Raw genomic sequence first — 22648 nt, 5'->3', positions numbered from 1 at the left:
CAGCACTGCAAGAGCTGCAAACAGTGGTTAAAATCTATTTCTTCCTTCATCTTATAAAATGAAGTCTGCTTTTTTCTCATCATAAAATAAATATATGGTCACTATTGAGAATTTATAAACTATAGAAAAGTAGAAGGGGGAACAAAACCTTATTTATAGTGCTACCAGCCAGATAATCACACTTAATATTTGGATATATTTCCTTCTAGACTTTCCTCTCCAGTAAAGTTTTATGTTTATTTCTCTAAAACCTATTCTTCTTGATAGGCTTGTTCACTGAGTTCTTTTTGGTTCTCAGTGTATATTATTCCCATTAGAACCCACCTAGAATCCCAGGTAGATTTGATTAGAAAAGAACATCAAGGGCTTCCCTGGTGGCGCAGTGGTTGAGAGTCTGCCTGCCGATGCAGGGGACACGGGTTTGTGCCCCGGTCCGGGAAGATCCCACATGCCGCAGAGCGGCTGGGCCCGTGAGCCATGGCCGCTGAGCCTGCGCTCCGCAACGGGAGAGGCCACAGCAGTGAGAGGCCCGCGTACCGAAAAAAAAAAAAAAAAAAAAAAAAAGAAAAGAAAAGAAAAGAACATCAAAATAATGAAATAAATGCTGGTTCTCAAGTAATTCCCAGGACCTGTGAGATGAGGCAGTAGCCACTTCTGTGACAACGAGGAGCAGGGCTCCAGCACATTTAGCAAACTGGCCAATACTTTTGAGTCCCCAAAAACAGTGTTACGGTGCAGGCCATTCCTTCACGCAAAAGCTTCTAAATACCGTGAGAAAACAAATTTTGGTTTCCAAAGAAACTTTGATTTTTGAAAGGAAAGCCAGACATCCTATTTTTCAGGGTAGAAGACTTTCTAAACTGTTGGAGAGTTAATGAGCTTTTCAAAAGAGCAGAGTGTGACAGGAGTAGTTTACTGCCCACTGGGTTTACTGCGCCTGTCTTATTTCTTCTCTTCTTTGTCACTCCTTCCTAAACTTGTTCTGGCATGGGAATTAAGTGTATTTTATTTTTACCTTTTCTTAAATAAAGCTTTCTATCTCCCTGCTTATAATTTTAAAAGGAGGTGAGTTGAATATATTTCTATTTATCTCTTTGAAGAAAGATACCTGAAACTAAATTAAGTGACATATTAATTACCCATGTATGACTCAGTCCAGATTTCTTTTCTTTGTGCTAGTAACCCATGACAGACAACAAAAGAATCTCCACCCATGAACTAAGGCAGTCTGCTCAACTGAATTGTCTCTGGGACAAAAAAGGATAAAAGTTTGGACAATTAGTTGCCCAGGATGGGAAAACAATTTGATTGAAGGGAATGTTCTTTGATTCGAATTCCACTTTATTCTAATCATGCATGCCAAACATACCATTTGACATATAAATAGTGAACCCTACAGCTCTCACTTGGGACAAACCCAATGCTTGCTCACAGCAGTCTACTCAGGAAAAAGAGTCTCTTCAATGTGTTAAATGTGGAACTAAAGGACAGGGCCCCTTTGCGTGCACGAGCCATTTTGAAATATTGCAGCTAGGCGCACGTGATCTTCCCTGGGGGGCTCCCACCATCCTCAAGAGAAGCGTCCCCTTCTTGGGTTGTGGCCGAGGGGATTCCCTTTGCTTTCCTGCAATGATTTGCTTGGGCAGGCATCAAAGCAGCACTAATTGGAAACCACTGCAAGTAAAAAGCAGCCTTTCATCCCCAGCTGCAGATCCTGAACTTTTCTCCTTTATCATTAAGGATCTTACTTTTCTTAATATAAAATAATATGAGCTCATTATTTTTTTAAAAAATTAAAAAACACAGAAAAGCCCATAAACTATTTATCCTTAGAATGATGCAGAATCATACTTATTTCTGCTGCAGAGAACCTTTCATGGTCTGGCTCCAAGCTATAATTTTCTACATTCCAGAGACTAGCCCATACTTTTTCTCATACTGTTCCCTTTGCCTGGAATACCCTTGTTTCCCTCCTCCATCTGTTGAATTTCTACTCTTCTTTCAAGGCCCAGCTCAAGAGTTACCTTTTCGCAAGAGAGCTGCTAACCTTCCCATCTATGACGCTGCCACTCTTCTGTACATAGCTCTGTTTTGGCACTCACCCCTCAATGCATCAAAATTATTTGTGTGTCTGTCCCCCTAACTAGGTTAGCAGCTTCTCGTAGTCCTCAGAGCCTAATCCTTACACCAGCATAGATGGTGTTCACAAAAGTTGAAAGAAGTAGAGTCCTATTTAGGGCAGAATGACTTGCACCAGAGCTGAAACTCGACGATTCACTCAGGACATACTTTGTTGTGTTCAGAGGGTGGAAGGCAGCAGTCTGAGAGGGAGTGGGAGTAAGCATTGATTCTGGACCGGGGAGCTGAGATCAGCTTTTGTTCTTTTCTTTCTAGGTCATTTACTAGTGTCACCTAATCCACTGCCCCTTTAGACCAAGTCAGAGAGGAAAGGGAGGAGGGGGAGTGCGGGACAGGGAAGGCTGGAATACGTAGATGTGCTTTCACAAGGGTGGAGGGACTGTGTGACTTTCTCACAGGTTAGCATCTGGGCCAGAAGCTCGGTGTGTAGATGCTGAATGGACTATATTCAACTACAGATTTTGTGTTTGGAAAAGGGAAAGATATTGCTCATGTCATAAAATACCAAACTTTATAGGCGATATGCAAATGACAAGGTACACATTATCATAGGGGAAGTGGTGAAAGAGACATTCAATAGGGCAAAGGAGGGAAAGCCTGACATCTGAGAGGAGCTGAAAATATTAGAGTTGGAAAGGCCTGTGAAAATGTCATTTCTTTTATTCTGATTGTACTACTTATGCATCTTGTCCTACCCTCACTGTTTTAAATCTGAGGACAGATATTTTCAATATTTGTATCCAAAAGGAATGCTGAGTCCCATACTTAGGCTACCAGTTGAGTATCAAATCGCCTTTAAATTGAACTAAGCTATTTCTAAGATTAGTTGTCTGTTGCAAACTACCCAGTTGGGGGCAGACAAAACAAACGGATGACTTCTGAATGCTACCAAAGGAATCCTGCGTTTCTTTGTGTGTTTTTATTTTAATAAGGCAACGGGGCTTTTCAACTCATAATCAGGTTCAGTTTGCTCACAACCTCCACAGACTGAATGCTACAATAGGGTTCCTTTCTAATTATCATATTCTTAACCACAGAGGATGGAGCTGGAGCATGGGTGCAAGGGATGCTGGAGGTACATATATTCTTTTGGACTGTGAAATCCTGTGCAGAACATACTGAGAAATGTATAGAGGCTCTAACACTCTGCCACATCAGATTGCAGGGGGGCAGTGCATTTAGCAAGAGATCATCTTAATCCCCTATTCTCCACTCTCCCTAAGAGGGTTTACAATGCTATTTGACAGAGTTAAAAGAAATCAGACACTCTCCTGTTGTTTTATTTTCTTATTCTGCCAGAGAATTCAGAAGGAAGGGCTCCATCTCAGTTTTGCGTCAGCGTGCAAAAAAGATGAGAAACACCATGGGGTGGGCTCATGTTCCCAACACCCAAAGGAGCCCTGCCTGACTATCACTTACTTAAGTCTACGGGCTTTTGCAATTTTTCTTACTATCCTTTCTTTTCTTTGGGGGTTAGCAACAAATTCAAAAACGAATCTAAACAAAGTGTCAAATCTGGGTGCTTAGCCAAAAACTCATTTACCGATTTTTTCTTTCCCTGGAGGAATCAACATCCATAGAGCCCTCCCTGGTAAGGCGAAAGGGAATAGGTCCCATAGAGCCCAAGATAGAAGCCATGGCAGCAGGACCTTAATAAACGAACGTCCTATCTACTTATCAATGTGTCTAGGTTGACAGGGTGATCTCAAAATGCGACTGGAATACTGTGTTTATTTTGAAAAAGCTTTGCATGTGATTCTGTTACAAATTAATATACCACATCCTCAATGAAGCCTCCACTATACCTGGGCAGAGGTTCTCTCCTTCCCTGTAGGCTGCCTCTTTGCACTTACAAAACTGTTTTGAAATGATCGCTATTTAAGTCTATTTCCACATTAGACTGATTTGGAGAGCAGAGACTGTGTTTTGATTTCCAGTGCACAGTATACATTATGGCACATAATAGGTGTTTCCCAGATTTCTGCTGAGTTGAATATATAATATATATATAATAATGCTATATATAAAACAATATTTTATTAATATTATACTATAAATGTAATATAAATATAATAATATATAAAACATTATATTACTTATAATTTCTATTTTACTTTATATATTATTTATAAATAATTAATCTATAATATTATATAAATTCCTCACTTCAGTGCAATATGCAAGAGGTTTCCACTAGTTAAAGGTCAATAAGTGAGGTTAATTCCTCAGGTGGTTTGGGCAAAGAGTGAAAGCAATGGAGAGCAATGGACAAAGGACAGACAGGGGCTAAAGAGGGCCTGGAGAAATGGCCTAATTTTGTCTTCCCAGAAAGACAAAAAATTTCCCAAAGGACCCCTATGGTATATGGAAATGGTTCTCAGAGTATTTTGGTGCCAGGACCCCTGTGGTGGTTTTAAATATGTCCAGGGACTTCCCTGGCAGTCCACTGGTTAAGACTCTGTGCTTCTACTGCAAGGGGCCCAGGTTCGATCCTTGTTTGGGGAACTAAGATCCCACACGCCATGTGGCACGGCCAAGAGATAAATAAATAAATAAAAATAAGTAAATAAAAATAAATGAAAAAGTCAACAAACTCTGATACTGCTCCTTTCAAGAGGTGGAGCTTAATTTCCCTCCCCTTGAATGTGGACTAGAACTGGTGACTTGCTTCTAGCAAATCGAATATGTCAGAAGTGACAGTATTGTCACTTCCAAGACTAGGTCGTGAAAGACATCTCAGCTTTCCCCTTGCTCTCTTCCCTGGCTCACTTATTCTGGGGAAGCCAGCAGCCATGTTGTGAGGACACTCAGAAGGTCCGTGTGGTGAGAAACTGAGGCCTCCTTCAAACAACCAACCAGCACTAACTTGCTACATGTGTAAAAGAGCCACCGTGGAAGTGGCCCCTCCAGCCTCAGTCAACACTCAACGGACTGCAGCTCCAGGTAACACCTTGACCAAAACTTCTTTAAGACTGAGGACCACCCAGCTAAGCCGCTCCCAAATTCCTGACAGAAACTGTGAGATAATAAATGTTTGCTGTTTTAAATAACTATGTTTTGTAGTAACTTGTTATATAGCACTAGATAACCAACACAACCCAAAGGGTCCCCCCCCACCCCTGGCCGTACCATTCGGCATGTAGGATGGAACCCACGCCCCCTACAGTAGAAGTGTGGATTCTTAATCACTGGGCTGCCAGGGAAGTCCCTTTTCTTTCTTTCTTTTTTTTTTTCTTTTCCAAAGGGTTCTTAAAAATTATTAAGGACCCCAAAGAGCTTTTGTTTACATGACATATATTTATTGATGTCTACTGTTTTAGAAATTAAAACTCAGGAAAAAAAATTTCAATTTATTATTAATTTTAAACTAACAGTAACGAGTCTTTATATGTTAGCACAAATTACATTTTTATGAAAAAAGTGAGAAAAGCGGTAATGCTTCTGCATTTTTGCAAAATATCTTTACCGCCTGTCTTAATAGGAGTCAACTAAATTCTCCCATTGGCTTCTGCATTTAATGTGTTGCCATATTTTATTTTGGTTGAAGTGTATGAATAAAAGCCAGCTTCACATAGATATGTAGTTAGTAAAAGGAGGATCTTACAGACCCTCTGAAAGGGTTTTTCTGGGACTCCCTGAGTTCTCAAATCACACTTCAAAACTGCTGCTACAGGGAAACTAGAAATTTATTAGGTTGGAAGTCACCAAAAGAAAATGTTACTTCTTGAAATGCTTCTTTGGAGGACTATCTCCCAAGTGCCCTTACTGCCCTTTCTCACGCTAAACTGTGCCATATATGCCTAAGAGTTGCCGTTTCAAAATCTCCTGTGGTAAATGGACATGAAAGGAATAATTTAGCCCAAATATGAGACTATTACTTATTCCATCTCTTAATTTTCCATCTCTAGGCCAATCTCTCCCAATCCTCTCAAAGTCATCGTGAGGCAGAACTCATGTCTAGCTATTCTTAAGCCAGTGGTAGGGTTGGCTACCTGTGCAGTCCTTTTGGGGAAATCAATTCTCCCAGATTTGTGTTGAGCTTCCCAATCCAATTTCCACCCCTTATTTGTAACCATGAAACTAGAAGAGGGAAGGAGGGAATCTGGATAAGGGGAGGAGGAATGAAGAGTATCGTAACAAACTTTAATTTGGTCCCTTGACTGCTGTCTTAAGGAATAGAAACCAAATCCTTCATTGTATCATTCATAAAAGAGTGTGTACTACTTTATTTTAAATAGATAACTAACAAGGACCTACTGTATAGCACAGGGAACTTGGCTCAATATTCTTTAATAACCTGAATGGGAAAAGAATCTGAAAAAGAACGGATACCTGTATGGGTATAACTGAATCACTTTGCTGTACTCTAGTAACTAACACATCATTGTTAATCAACTATACTCCAATATAAAATTAAAAAATTTTTTTTTTTTTGCGGGCCTCTCACTATTGTGGCCTCTCCCGTTGCGGAGCACAGGTTCCAGACGCGCAGGCTCAGCGGCCATGGCTCACGGGTCCAGCTGCTCCGCGGCATGTGGGATCTTCCCGGACCGGAGCACGAACCCGTGTCCCCTGCATCGGCAGGCGGACTCTCAACCACTGCGCCACCAGGGAAGCCCCCCAAAAAAAATTTTTTTAAAGAGTGTGCACAGTGTGAAGTGTGTGTGTATACACATGAGAGTGTCTTGCCAGTTTCTCTTTGGTGAACTCACCCCTGACTCACTGTTTTTGGAAAGCCACAAACCAAGCCACGGAATTGTGAGACCAGATCATAAACAGAAAAGGTTTTGTTTAATCAATAAAGATCTTGAATAGAGAAGTCTATTCCACCCTGTGTTGCTGTACTGGATATTTACATATGGTAAATTTACATTTAAATATGGCTTGGATATAATACAATATCTTTTTTCTTTAACATTAACAGATGATAGATTCAATTCATCAAACACTCTACTCAGAAGAACTAAATAACATGTATTTAAGAAGCTTCCCTCCAATGGCTGTTGACCTTAAAACACAATTGCTAATTGTATGCTGAAGTAGAGAAAAAAAAAATCTCTCACCTTCTTCGGCTGGATAAGGTTTCTTCATGTTCTACATGAGCAACTTTTAATACCTTCTTGTCAATAAACAAATCTTCAGGATAATAAGCAGATCTATACTGACGTTGTTGAGAATGGGCACATAACTTGCCAATCTGAAAAAAGAAATGCAATATAATTATATGATACTTTCATAGACATGATAGTAGAAACAAACTCTGAAACGCACTTCAATTTCTTCCCCAATTTCTTTTTAAAGAGCAGAACGAAGCTATTACTGGAGTCAAAAAAGGTGATAATGCTTTTAGGGCAAAGAACCATCTGTGGAAAAGAAGGTTGAAGACTGTGGTAGGGGGCACTCTGAGCACAGTCTATTCAGAGACTTCCTAAGGTGAAAATGCTCTTTCTCTATAGTGAAGTACACATTTGAGAGGACCCTCCACACAGGACTTATGCTACTGATACCTTTCAATGGCACTTGATATTTATCCCTATGAAGTTCACAAATGGGAACTGCCAAGTTTAGGAAAGTCTGGTGAAGGAAGTGAGGGGTGTGACAGATGTGTAGTCTGTTAATAGAAGAGCGACCTCCTGCGCACAAAGTGCTCCTGATTCTTCTGAGCATTTTGTTAGCCCTTTTTTTTAATGATATAAGTTTCAGGTGTACAGCATTATAATTTAAAGCTTAGGGCTTCCCTGGTGGTGCAGTGGCTGGGAGTCCGCCTGCCGATGCAGGGGACGTGGGCTCGTGCCCCGGTCCGGGAAGATCCCACGTGCCGCAGAACGGCTAGGCCCGTGAGCCATGGCCGCTGAGCCTGCGTGTCCGGAGCCTGTGCTCCGCAACGGGAGAGGCCACAACAGTGAGAGGCCTGCGTACCGGAAAAAAAAAAAAATTATTAAAGCTTAGCTCTTTTATACTCATATAGTAATGATAACAATGGCATCAGCTCTCTTTTCTCAATTCTAAATGATTGATTTGGTTAAACTACTTGTAGATTTGCTATTTTTTTCATTTTTGGTCAAAAGCCTGAATGAACTTCTGTATAAATAAGTACGAATATTAACACATGTCCCCCTTGTGCCAGACACTATGCTGCATTTCTTTGTGCGTTATTTTACTAAGGCAAAGGGCTTTTCAATTCATAATCAGATTCAGACAGCCCCACTTTATAGCTGAGGAAACTGAGGCTCAGAGGAGTTAAGTGACTTGCCTAAGACAAATAGGCAGTGGATTCACTGTCTGACTTTGAACCCGTCTGTCTGACTTCAAAGCTAATGCAATATCACCTTCTGAGAAGATGATGCTTTATTTTCAGTTGCTTACATTCTACATTTTGGGGAAAAAAAAAAGAATTCCCAGTTCTCAAAAACATAGCCAACATAGCCACGGTGAAAATATAGATTGTATACTTTAGGAAAAATACTAGAAATACCTTGTGAAAACAAGGGTTATATCTTTGTCACTTCTGTACCTCCATGGAATTCACACTGGATTTTGTACACTTAGGCCCTTAGTAAAGACAAATTAATTGAAGTGAACTGAAGGAAAATCCTCGTGTCCAATCTGGCACACCATTCCACTGATAGGACATGGGCTCTGAGTTGTAATCTCAGCTTTTGGATTCCTGAAGATAGCCCTGAAATATTCTCTAAGTTATGTATCTCTTTATAAAAGCATAAATGGCACTTGGTTTGTATAGCTTTGGAAAGTTATCCATATATAAATAAATTTTTGAATTAGAAAAAAATCTAGAATCAGCAGTAGCATCACCTTTTATGAAAGACAGTAGCTATAGTATGATATTCAGACAACTACTTCTGAATAGTTTACCTTAATGGGAATGAAACAAAAGTTGCAGACACTTTAAAATATTCCATTTGGTTTTGGAATGTATGATACTGAATTTTTCAGATGTGTTTATGTAACGCTATTTGACTTGGGCTAATATTAACTTTAAATGAAGAATCTGCAATCTCTGAATTTGCCCTACTTGGTAGCCGTCTGGTAGGGTACTCTAGGTAGCGGACTGCCCGGCTGTACTGCGGAGTTAACTTCCAAAGCATGTAATGCAGCTACAAATAACTGAGGGTAGCCTGTACATCATAAAATTATGTCCATAGACACATATGTGTTTCTTTGTTAAACTGCAGGTGAGCATTCATGGAACAAAACCTTGATTTTCCCTTCCATAAATATCTATTTGTGACTCTGTGAACATACATCAATGTGAGAGTCTATTTCAGCAGGATCAAAGTGTTCTTCATCAGCACGTTCGGGAGCACAGGACACATTCTCTTGACTGACACCTGTTCCAAATTCAGCACCAAAATCAAAATCTTTCACACATCTTTCACAGTAACTTGCCTACTTGCAACCCACAGCTGTGAAATCTCCCTCCCCGTTGAAAGACCGCCCCTTGTATCAGTGAATACTAACTGGAACCCAGCAAGACTTTAAAGTTTTTAGCCCCTCCCAATCTACTGGAAAGGGCTGCAACTGAGGCAAAAGCAGGAAGGTTAAGAACAAATGAGAATGTAGCCAGCCTGCAGTCTGACCCTTCTTCCCAAGCCACCCAATGTGGCATTATCAAGCCGACTTCCCAAGGCTCTGTGTGGGATAAGGGGCAAACAATGGTATCCTGCCAACACCCCCATCTGAAATCTGCCACGTCTTATCAGACAGCCTGTATTTTCTTCCACAAATTTACCATGAAGCAAATTCTTCTCATATACAAAGTATTTGTCAAAGGTAGACACCCCCTTTGGGCCCTTCTCTCCACATCTTTTACCTCCACACTGTGTGAGCTGTAGGTGAATATTACGAGCTTATTCTGAGAAGTGGACACAAAGAGAAAACATAATTTACAAAGAGGTGGGGTATTAACATTAAAGAGGTCCTTTCATCTTTATACTTGGGAAACATCAGGCTATGCTGGGAGATCTGGGTCTTATTCTACAGCTGTACTTGCTAAAGAAGCCAGCCTCCCAAGTGGCATTTGAGAAATCAGTATCCTGCCCAGGAGTTTTAGGCTCTTAAATAAAAAATGCAATCCAATTTCCTTTCACTGACTAATGTACCTAGTCAAGGATACCTCTATCTTTAAATTTAGTTAGTTGGACTGAATTTATTGGACAGAAAGGTGTCTCTATCAATAGACCTGGAATATAAAACCTTTTTGTTTTCCGTGAACTGTGATTCCTAATGGTGCCTTTATATATGTGCCAGAACCTGTGGCAGGGAAAGCAACAGTGCTCTGAAGTGTTATAAGACCTTGAAGTGTTATAAGAACGCAGGGCCTCTGACCATATCCAGGCCAGCAATTCATTCTAGTAACCCTAGCAGCATTCTTCTCTAGGCAGGGTCCAGAAGCACTGGCTTTATACACACATGAGGAAAATACACTGCTGGGCCCAGCAAGGTATTTGTAAGTAAGAGCCCGGTAGACTGGACATCAGGAAGCGCAGCCTACAACCCCACTTCTACCTCTCACTCACAGAAGGACTTCCTTTTGACCTGCTCCCACAGTTTCACTCCACTCTGGTCTCAAACAAAAGAGGAAGATATGGTATTTGAAGTGCCATATTTTATTCTGGGCTCCTTTGACAAAGGGAAGGAGGAATTACTTTGCAAGTAGAGTATGTTACCAAAGATTCTGAAACCATGCCAAGCATTTGGATTTGATGCAATTCATGCATGCACCCCATAACTGACATGGCAAGATACGCCACTGGTTACATTCATCCTCGGACCCCCATTCATCGTTGGTTCTAGGAACTCTCAGGTGACAAAAACTCAGACTTGATCTTTCCCTGAGGATGGCTGAGCAGAGAAAGTGAGCCTATATTGTAAGCTTCTCATCAACACCAATACCTCACTCCGGGCTAATGCTTCACAGAAAACGTCTACATCCATTCTCCATTCTCTCCGGTGAGTCCTACAACCCTCTGAGGCATACAATGCAGGTATTATTGACCCCATTTTAGAGATAAGGAAAGAGACTCACAGAGGTTAAGGAACCGAAACAAAGTCAAATGGCTAGGAAAGGGCAGAGCTGGGACTCGAACCCAGACCTGTCTGACTTTAAAACCTGTGTTTTTCTTTTCACTTTTTCCCCCTATGCCATGGGTTTCTGTCAAGAGGATAGACTCTGGGGCTCCCAGTATTGGGTGTGGCCCAGTTCTACAGTCCTGTGGACATCCCATCCATAATTGGAGAAAGATAATGATTATGAGGACTGTAAAACTGTACTTCAAAGAAGGGCTAGTTATTAAAGATAAACAGAAAACTGGCACCCAATTTTAACCTAAGTTTCAGGCAGTATTGCTTGTGGAATGATGTAAACTCTTTGACCCACCAGGCAAGAGCGATTTCATAACCATACTAAAGCACTGGATGTCAACTTCTGTGGGCTGTGGGAAAGGTGGTTCTCAAGTAGGCCCAGGCTGCTGCCTGCAGGATATCCCCGGACCCAGCCTCCTGAAGTCAGATTCTTGCATTGGCTACAAAATCTTCTGTAATTTCTACAATTTACCCCAGGGCTCGTCTGATGTCTGGCCTGAGTATATTCTCTATAGTTTCCCCCCAAAAGGAGATTCCAGGTTGATCCTATGCCTACAAAAATAAAACGGGTTTAAGCTTTTAGCTATAAGAGCCAAAAAGATTAGAAAATGGGGGGGGTGCAACTACATTAAAGAGTATCTCTGACTCTCTCCTACTCTTTTTTTTTTTTTTTTTTTTCAGTACGCGGGCCTCTCACTGTCATGGCCTCTCCCGTTGCGGAGCACAGGCTCCGGACGTGCAGGCTCAGCGGCCATGGCTCACGGGCCCAGCCGCTCCGCAGCATGTGGGATCCTCACAGACCGGGGCACGAACCCGTGTCCCCTGCATCGGCAGGCGGACTCCCAACCACTGCGCCACCAGGGAAACCCCGACTCTCTCCTACTCTTAACTAGCCCTAAAAGATCTACTCTGCTCTCAATTTAAAAATCAGATGTACGACTTTGCATTCTCCTTCTCAAGAAGTAGATAAGAGGGAGGTGTGTGTGTATGTGAGTCTGCGTGTTCTAACTTATATGGCCCATAATACAAGAGGGATGGGGAAGAAGAGGAGGAAGGAGAGGAGGAAGCAGAAGTGGAAAGAGAAAAGTTCCCATCCCTAAGTCTGTGGCAGGAGAAGACCCAGGGACACACCAGTCTGCCCTCAGAAATCTGACAGCTTTTGACAGGGAAGATGGATGTCGCACTGCATTGTACTCAGGGAGCAGTACAACTCGTTCCCCTCAAGAGCTGTACCTGAGGCCACCAAGACTTGAGGACCTCTAGAGGACCTTTTCAGTTTTATTTAATTAAACAATAACTATTCTGCTAGAATCCAGCTGATGACTGTGGTACCAAGGAGTGCTTTTCTGAGAACTGTTGCTAAATAACTGGTATAAATTTAGTCTTTGATCACCAATGGATTCATCAGAACCCTGAAGAATTAAAAATAAAACTTCCGGCTTCTACAGACAAGTGAAACTAGACTAGGCATGAAAGAACGTAGACCTTATCACCTAGACTCCATCTTATTTTTCCCGGGGACCCCAGTGGACTTTGCCGGAGACCCTGTGGGTGTGCTCTAAAAGAAAAGAGAGACACAGGATTATTAAGGGTTGCACAACTGGATGATGGCAGAATGCTATGGATTTTCCTCTTTCTCACTGCCCTTGGCTCAGCAGAGGGTAACTGGAACACCATAATGACATCTACTGTCATACCATCTTCCTCTGGATGATGACACACAAGAGAAAGGAAGGACCTTCAAGATGGCGGAGGAGTAAGACGTGGAGATCACCTTCCTCCCCACAAATACATCAAAAATACATCTACATGTGGGACAACTCCTACAGAACACCTACTGAACGTTGGCAGAAGACCTCAGACTTCCTAAAAGGCAAGAAACTCCCCACGTACCTGGCCGTGAGGCTGACAGGGTCTTGGTGCTCCGGCTGGGTGTCAAGCCTGAGCATCTGAGGTGGGAGAGCCGATTTCAGGACACTGGCCCACCAGAGACCTCCCGGCTCCACTCCACATACTATCAGACGGCGAAAGCTCTCCCAGAGATCTCCATCTCAACGCTAAGACACAGCTCCACTCACCGACCAGCAAGCTACGGTGCTGGACCCCTAGGCCAAACAACTAGCAAGACAGGAACACAACCCCACCCATTAGCAGAGAGGCTGCCTAAAATCATAATAAGGTCACAGACACCCGCAAAACACACCAGCAGATGCGGTCCTGCCCACCAGAAAGACAAGATTCAAGCCTCATCCAGCAGAACACAGGCACTACTAGTCCCCTCCACCAGGAAGCCTACACGACCCACTGAACCAACCTTAGCCACTGGCGGCAGACACCATAAACAAAGGGAGCTACGAACCTGCAGTCTGTGAAAAGCAGACCCCCAAACACAGTAAGTTTAGCAAAATGAAAAGACAGAGAAACACACAGCGGATGAAGGAGCAAGGTCAAAACCCACCAGACCAAACAAAGGAAGAGGAAATAGGCAGTCTCCCTGAAAAAGAATTCACAGTCATGAGAGTAAAGATGATCCAAAATCTTGGAATTAGGATGGAGAAAATACAAGAAACGTTTAACAAGGTCCTAGAAGAACTGAGGAGCAAACAAACACTGAGGAACAACACAATAGACGAAATTCAAAATTCTCTAGAAGGAATCAACAGCAGAATAACTGAGGCAGAAGAACGGATAAGTGACCTGGAAGACGAAATAGTGGAAATAACGACTGCAGAGCAGAATAAAGAAAAAAGAATGAAAAGAATCGAGGACAGTCTCAGAGACCTCTGGGACAACATTAAACGCCCCAACATTCAAATTATAGGGGTCCCAGAAGAAGAAGAGAAAAAGAAAGGGACTGAGAAAATATTTGAAGAGGTTATAGTTGAAAACTTCCCTAATATGGGAAAGGAAATACTTAATCAAGTCCAGGAAGTGCAGAGAGTCCCATACAGGATTAATCCAAGGAGAAACACGCCAAGACACATATTAATCAAACTATCAAAAATTAAATACACAGAAAATATATTAAAAGCAGCAAGGGAAAAACAATAAATAACACACAAGGGAATCCCCGTAAGCTTAACAGCTCATCTTTCAGCAGAAATTCTGCAAGCCAGAACGGAGTGGCAGGACATATTTAAGGTGATTCAGGAGAAAAACCTACAACCAAGATTACTCTACCCAGCAAGCTACCACCTTTTAATTCATTGTTTGCAAGCCCCTCTCTAGAAGCAGACATCTCTAACAAGTGAATGACGCACACCCGTTTATGCGTCACGCCCTGGCTGGGTCAATTGACTAGGCCTTTAAAAAATATTAAATAATAGAGAAAACAATTATAAGGGCATCATCACTCACTTATATATACTATTTCTATGAAACATCTCAGTATTTAATTTATACTACAGAAGAGTTACAGAAACTTTCTAAACTCTTTCCCTCCAAATAGTGGACTGGCTAAATAAGAACTGGTACCTCCAGAAGATGCAGCCATTAAAAATAATCTTTTCCAGCTCTTTTTGGAGATATAGCTGACTCTAGGATTGGAGCAGGAAATTACAATACGATTCTGGAACATCCTGTCATATCAGAAGTTAAATATCAAAGATGACTGGATCATGCTAAAAAGGACTCAGGAAGCAGAAATGTTACCTGGGCTAGGCCCGGAGGCCAGGCGCGCCGCAGCGCGGTGAACGGGCTCCGGGGCGTGTCCTGTGCTTGCTGCGCGGAGGCTCGGGCGTGGAGAGGAAGACGCAGACGCGGGCCGCTCGCCGAGCTCCCCGCCCCCTTTTGCAGGAGCCAGGGGCGCTCCTCGGAGAACACGCCCAGGGATGGCGCCCGCCCACGCTCGTCCGCGGGGGAGAAGCGCCGCGCGACTTCAGGACCCTCCTGTCGGGCGCTGAGGCGCGCTCCGAGTCCACGCCTCCAGACCGTTGCCAATCTCGTGAGCCTCTAGATTTCCACTGAGATTTCCGCCTGGCTGTCTATCACCCGCCCCTCCCAGACGCACCGCCCACCGACCCCGGCCCCTGGCGCCCGAGTCGGGGCATGGTGTTCCTGACCTTCAGCCGCGTGGCTGGCAGGGTCTAGGGGCTTCCGCCAGGTGTCACGCCTGTGCCTCTGAGGTGGGAGAGCCGAGTTCAGGACACTGGTCCACCAGAGACCTCCCGGCTCCACTCCACGTACTATCAGACGGCGAAAGGTCTCCCAGAGATCTCCATCTCAACGCTAAGACACAGCTCCACTCACCGACCAGCAAGCTACGGTGCTGGACACCCTAGGCCAAACAACTAGCAAGACAGGAACACAACCCCACCCATTAGCAGAGAGGCTGCCTAAAATCATAATAAGGTCACAGACACCCGCAAAACACACCAGCAGATGCGGTCCTGCCCACCAGAAAGACAAGATTCAAGCCTCATCCAGCAGAACACAGGCACTACTAGTCCCCTCCACCAGGAAGCCTACACGACCCACTGAACCAACCTTAGCCACTGGCGGCAGACACCATAAACAAAGGGAGCTACGAACCTGCAGCCTGTGAAAAGCAGACCCCCAAACACAGTAAGTTTAGCAAAATGAAAAGACAGAGAAACACACAGCGGATGAAGGAGCAAGGTCAAAACCCACCAGACCAAACAAAGGAAGAGGAAATAGGCAGTCTCCCTGAAAAAGAATTCACAGTCATGAGAGTAAAGATGATCCAAAATCTTGGAAATAGGATGGAGAAAATACAAGAAACGTTTAACAAGGACCTAGAAGAACTGAAGAGCAAACAAACACTGAGGAGCAACACAATAGATGAAATTCAAAATTCTCTAGAAGGAATCAACAGCAGAATAACTGAGGCAGAAGAACGGATAAGTGACCTGGAAGATAAAATAGTGGAAATAACTACCACAGGGCAGAATAAAGAAAAAAGAATGAAAATTGACGACAGTCTCAGAGACCTCTGGGACAACACTAAATGCACCAACATCGGAATTACAGGGATCCCAGAAGAAGAAGAGAAAAAGAAAGGGACTGAGAAAATATCTGAAGAGATTATAGTTGAAAACTCCCCTAATATGGGAAAGCAAATAGTTAATCAAGTCCAGGAAGCACAGAGAGTCCCATACAGGATAAATCCAAGGAGAAACACTCCAAGACATATATTAATCAAACTATCAAAAATTAAATACAAAGAAAAAATATTAAAAGCAGCAAGGGAAAAACAACAAATAACACACAAGGGAATCCCCATAAGGTTATCAGCTAATCTTTCAGCAGAAACTCTGCAAGCCAGAAGGGAATGGCAGGATATATTTAAAGTGATGAAAGGGATAGACCTATAACCAAGATTACTCTACCCAGGAAGGATCTCATTCACACTCAACGGAGAAATTAAAACCTTTACAGACAAACAAAAGCTAAGAGAATTCTGCATATGTGATAGCATACAGTATTTATATATACTACCAAATGTAAAATAGATAGCTAGTGGGAAGCAGCCGCATAGCACAGGGAGATCAGCTCGGTGCTTTGTGACCACCTAGAGGGGTGGGATAGGGAGGGTGGGAGGGAGTGGCAAGAGACAGGGGGATATGGGGATATATGGTAAGTATAGCTGATTCACTTTGTTATACCGTAGAAACTAACACACCATTGTAAAGCAATTATACTCCAACAAAGATGTTAAACAAATAAAGTTTTAAAACGAGATTTAAACATAATCTATCATGATATTCTCCTGTAAAAATACTTAATAGATAAAACAGGTATATTTGTATCTTAAGTCTTATTTTTAAAAATATATATGATTTTAAAAGTTCTGGTAAAGCTTTAAGTGCATTTGAAAACTTGAAATTATGCTACTTCAGAAATATTAATTTACTTAAAAAAATAAAAATAAAACTTCCTCTATGTTTATTCAATTTAAATATCAATTCTGACCCTGCGGTCCACTCTGGAGGAATATTACCTGTGGCATTTTTTTTTAGGGTACCTTGGGGTTGGGGGTAGTGTAGGGTGGGAATGCCATACATTTCCAGTTAGAATAAAATAATGAACTTCAGTTCATTCTGTTAAATTTTCTATTGTATCATTGTTCAGTTTCACTTAATTAAATCTTAAAAGTTTAAAAACAAAATATACATTGAAATTATGTGACATACAACATAAACTTTTAAATAGTAGCAACCGTGCCATTTAACAATTCTACAGGTATAATAAAAATGCTAATATATGTTAATGCTTAGTCTGTGGTTAATGTTTTGTCTTGTTAATTTCCCCAGGGCTTTTATTACTGATTTAAATCTGCCACACTACTCAACTGATTGCACTGCTTCCACAAACTGCATGGAAGTAGCTCAAATGAATACTGATTAACAGAAATGTACAAACATTTGGCTGGGCGAACCATTCTTATTATATGCTTGTAATAATTACATACGTTTTCGTACAATGAGATGGGCATGGCAGGCAGTTTCCACTCATTTATCCTCCAGAAAATATGCATATGAGTATTAAATTAATTTATAACCTTGTACTTCAGTAAGCACATCATTATTAATTATCTATTGATTGGTCTGGATATAGAGCACAGAGGATAATGAACAGACCTGGTAACAATGTAAGCATTTTATCCCCCCAGAGATTTGCTGTGACTCATCATTAATTGCATGACCATTAAAATAAAAGTTCACTAATAATCTGTAACGCATTCTGAACCAAGCTATTTTAAGGAATCAGGTGCCATTGTCTGAACATTCCGTTCAAGTCAGCTCTTTTCAATGAACTGGAATGTTTTTTAAAAGGAACCAATGTCCTACAGGTCAATCTGCTGTTAAATTGAACTATAGCACTATATATACTACAGTGAAAAGAGCACACAAGTTGGAGTCAGGAGACCTTGGTTCCAGTCCCAGCTCATCCTCTTACCATTTCAATAACTCTAGATAAGTCTTTTAATCTCCTTCAAACTCAGCTTCCTCACCTGAAAACCGGAGATAATAACACCTGCCGTACCTGGCAGAAGTGTGAGGATCAAATAAAATAATGGATGAAAGTGTAATGTCTCCCACATCCAGACAGAAATCTGACTCATTCATTCTGCAAGAGGGAACTGCTTACCTTCTGCAGCCCACTTTTTGTGTTAGAGTCCTGGCTCAGCTGGTCAGGTACATAGCTAGCTATAAGTAATATTTGGAGGAGTTCTTTTAAAGGGGGACTTTGGGAAAACAGTGCAAGTATTTGCTGAGACTGTGCTCCCACTCTGAAAGGGAGCCATATTGAGTTTGCCCACATCGTTCATGCATCACAGTCTGATCTGTCTTGCTCTGGGGCACCCGGAATATCCCCTTCTGTTCTCCAGGGCTCTAGTTACTGATGGGTGGTACGTGATCTTTGCCAGTTACCCTGTGCCTCTAACCTGTTTGCTTGTGTCCATGGAAATGAATGCTGTGGGGATGGGAGAAAGGTTTTAAAAAATCCTTTTGTGGAAGAGACTTGCATTTTACTAATGTAGAGCTGCCACAAGTGGATTCTGAGCAGGAAATAGAACCCTGCATGTGTGCCTAACGTTTTTCATGCAATACCAATCCCTTCTCAGCACCAGGAGCCCAGGACATTATTGCTTAATCACATAAGACAAATACTGTGGAGGTTAAAAGAGATCTTCATGTAGTCAATAAACTCATTACTGAATTCAAACACCACTCCTTCAAATGTACGCATCTGCTTGTGTTCCCTGTCCCAGTGAAAAGGAATCATCACCTACTCAGTGGTGCAAACCGGAAGAAACTGAAGCGTTTCTGGTAAATTCTCCCTCTCCCTGACTTCTCTACGTCCAGCCACAAAGTCTTATTTTTCTCTCTCTTATAAATAACTTAAATTTTTGTACTTTTCTCCATACTCAGGCTTAGGATATCATTAACTCTTAGAGCAGTGCTTCTCAAACTTTAATATGTATACAAATCACCTGGCAAGCTTACCCATCTAGATTCATATACAGTAGATCTGGGCCGAGGTCTGAGGTGAGTAGCAGGGCCCTAGGGCGGTGGTTCTCAAAGTGTGGCTCCAAAACAAGCAGCAATCAGTCTCACCTGGGAACTCATTTCAAATGCAAAGTTTGAGGCCCCACCTTAAATCTGCTGAATCAAAAATGCTTGGAGTAGGGTCTGGCCACCTGTTTTAAATAAACCCTCCAGGCGATCTGATGCACCCTCCAGTTGGAAAACCACCACTACACAGACCATCCGAACATCCTCTTAATTGGTCTCCCAAGCTCCACTTTTGACCCCTTCCAATTCATTCCTACTAACAGCAGTTCTCTGAGATCCTCTCAGGAGGGCCTAGAAGTCAAACCTATTATCATAAAAACACTGACTTTATTTGCCCTTTTCAGTCTTATTCCCTCACAAATATATAGAGTAATTTTCCAGAGGCTTCGTGTTGTGTAATGACATCCTTGCTCTGGAATATGGGTTTGTGTATTCTAGAATTTTCTAAGATAGCAGCTTTAGGGCACGAGTATATATATTTTTCAGAGGTTAATTTATTCTCAGTCCTTAGTGCTCTCTCATTGGCTACTTAGATTATGCCTACTATAATTTTTCTAACTTCATTATCATTTAATAAATTATTTTAAAATCTTGAAGTTTCGTGTCTGTTATGCTACTCATTAGTAAATACAGCTTGTAGTCTTATTTGCAATAATATTTAAACATTTTTTGAAAAAAATCTAAGTTTTAAGATTAACTATAACTTATTATTATAGATTAAACTCTAAGAAACAAAAATACGACAAAAGCTCATTCCTTTGGCCTTATAGACACCAGTAATTCATCTGATTGTCTGATTCAACAGAACATTTCAGAATAGTATTGTACTGTGAGCTAACTTGTAGAGTCATCTTGAAAATCATTCAAAGAAAAAGGAATTAAATATTTAAAAGTAATGTTATGAGATCTTTAAAAGCCAAAATTATTTGTTGCAGTTTTTCAAAATAGAAATGGAAAAGCAACTGAAACATAGTATAGGGTAAGCCACTGTAGTACAGTCGCTGGAGACCTACACCTAGTAGAGAGAACTGTAGAGGAAATCACACCACCTTCCAGTCAAAGAGGCTAACTCACCAAATTAGAGATTTAGCTGACAACATAAACATGGAGTCAGTATCTCCCCAGCAGAATTGTGTTTTTGCCTTTCAAATGGACAAATCTATAGATACGAGCTGGACTTGCTGTTTTGCTTGTATCCATTCAGTATCAGTACCAACTAATCATTGAAAAAGATCTATAATATGAGAGCTTGGGGAAAAAAACATGAGTAGTGCTGAAATATTCAGGGTTGAATAATGCTGTTGAAATTCATGATTTAGACATTTCCACTGACGGTGCAAAAGATACGGCAGGTAAAACTGCTGGTACCTTAGCGTGAGGCAGGTTAGAGTTACCAAACTCTCATAGTAGTCATTGTAGTTTTCACTGCTAAGCACTCCCAGTTCTTAAAAAAGCCAGTTTCACTTAAGAATGTACTTGAACAAACAGTAAAAATTTTAGTAAATGTTGACCCTTGACACGTCTTTTTATTATTATGTGTGAGAAAATGGGAAGTATGCCTAAAGTACTTCTGCCTCGTACTGCAGTATAATGGTCAAATAGAGGAAAAGCCCATGGCTGACCGAGTTATGAGATGAACTAGACACGTTTTTCATGAAACATTATTTTCACTTGAAAGACTGACAAGCAAACTACTGTTAACAAACTTAAGTATTTGGCAGGCATTTTCTTGGAAAGGAGCAAAGTGAGCCGGTTACTTTAAAGAAAACAACTGACACTTTGTAACCAATGATAAAATTTGCACTATCAGAGTTTCCAGTTCCACATATAAGGAACTTGGAAGTTGCCACTCCATCCTAAAAACAAGTAAGAAGCTAAACCGACGGAAAAATCAACTCTTCCTGGATCTATAAGAGGGGAGAGATGGTAAAACCACTGCCACCAAGACTGGAGACACAGTCAGACAAATACAGGGAGTAAGGGCTTACCGGAGCAGAAACTGCCTTGGGAGCCAGTGCTGGCGTAGGAAAACGAAAATGGGACCCCGGAGCAGAAACTGCCTTGGGAGCCAGTGCTGGCGTAGGAAAACGAACTGTAACCGACAAATTGCTGGAGGCTCAAAGAAGACAACTCTGAAAGTTAAAATCTCCACAATGTTGTGAATTTTACATTCAGGAGCTTGACCAGATTCCCAGAGTAAAAGAATCCCAGAGTAGATATCTGAGAAAAATTCCCTCATGCTTCCAGCACCGGGAGCAGAAAAGGAACCATTTTGAAATACACCAGAGCACTCTGTTCTTCTCAACAAGGCCTGTCCTCAGGAGAAACTAGTTAACCAAAGCCTAACCTGCTAGAGTATTTTCAGAACCTAACTCACCTGGGGAAGGGAAATAACCAACTCCAGCCCACTCTAATCATCCTGTCCCACCTAATAGTGGAGGTGGAATTAATAAAGGCTGAGAAAGAGTTCGGAGGTTCATGGTCCAGAGGCTGAGGCTCATTAAAAGACCGAGACCTAAATATAGGACCGTACGTAGAATGCCTCCTCTACCCCTACACCTTACCACCATCTCATTACAGGCCTATTTATAGCAGTTCCTTTCTACCAGTACATCAGGTCCAGCTATCAAAAAGAAAATTACAAGGCATGCTAAAAGGCAAAAAGCACAAATTGAAGAGACAGCAAGCATCAAAACCAGACATGGAAGGGATGTTGGAATTTAAGACTCAGAATTTAAAACAACTATGATTTATTAATAATGGCTACAGCAAACAGCATGCAAGAACAGGTTGGCAATGTAAGCAGAGAGACAGAAATCCTAAGAAAGAACCACAAAGAAATGCTAAAGAGAAAAAACACTAACATAAATGAAGTATGCCTTTGATGGGCTTATTAGTAGACTGGACACAGCTGAGGAATCTCTAAACTGGAGGATACGTCAACAGAATGCTCAAAAACCAAAAAGCAAAGAGAACAAAGACAAAAACCAAATACACGATCCAATAACTGTGGGACAGCTACAAAAGGTGTAACACATGCATAATGGGACTATCAGAAGAAGAAAGAAAGGAACAGAAGAAATATTTGAAATAATAATGACTGAGAATTTCTCCAAATTAACATCAGACACCAAATCACAGATCCAGAAAGCTTGGAGAACATCCAACAGGATAAATGCCCCCCGCAGAGAAACCCTACAACCGGCATACAATTTTCAAATTATAGAAAATCAGGAATGAAGAAAAATTCCTTAAAGAAGACAGGGAGGGTGGAATACCTTATAGAGGAACAAAGATAAGAATTACATGTGACTTCTCTCCAGGAACCATGCAAGCAACAAGAGAGAGGAGTAAAATATTAAAAGTAT

General features: G+C 41.6%; 1 protein-coding gene across 2 annotated transcripts in view; it reads right to left on the bottom strand.

Annotated features, from left to right (window-relative positions):
- Window positions 1-22648, bottom strand: part of GPC3 (glypican 3) — a 442030-nt gene that overhangs the window by 155621 nt on the left and 263761 nt on the right. For both annotated transcript variants that reach the window (XM_089904074.1, XM_022554225.3), the window contains one exon: window positions 7203-7336. In XM_089904074.1, the coding sequence (XP_089760200.1) occupies window positions 7203-7336 (134 nt within the window). The remainder of the gene's footprint in view (window positions 1-7202; window positions 7337-22648) is intronic.

Source organism: Delphinapterus leucas, chromosome X, assembly GCF_059928025.1.
Source record: "Delphinapterus leucas isolate spDelLeu-1000000601 "Yukka" chromosome X, BTC_Dleu_Yukka2, whole genome shotgun sequence".
Classification (NCBI taxonomy): domain Eukaryota; kingdom Metazoa; phylum Chordata; class Mammalia; order Artiodactyla; family Monodontidae; genus Delphinapterus; species Delphinapterus leucas.
This window is presented reverse-complemented; position numbering and strand designations above follow the sequence as displayed.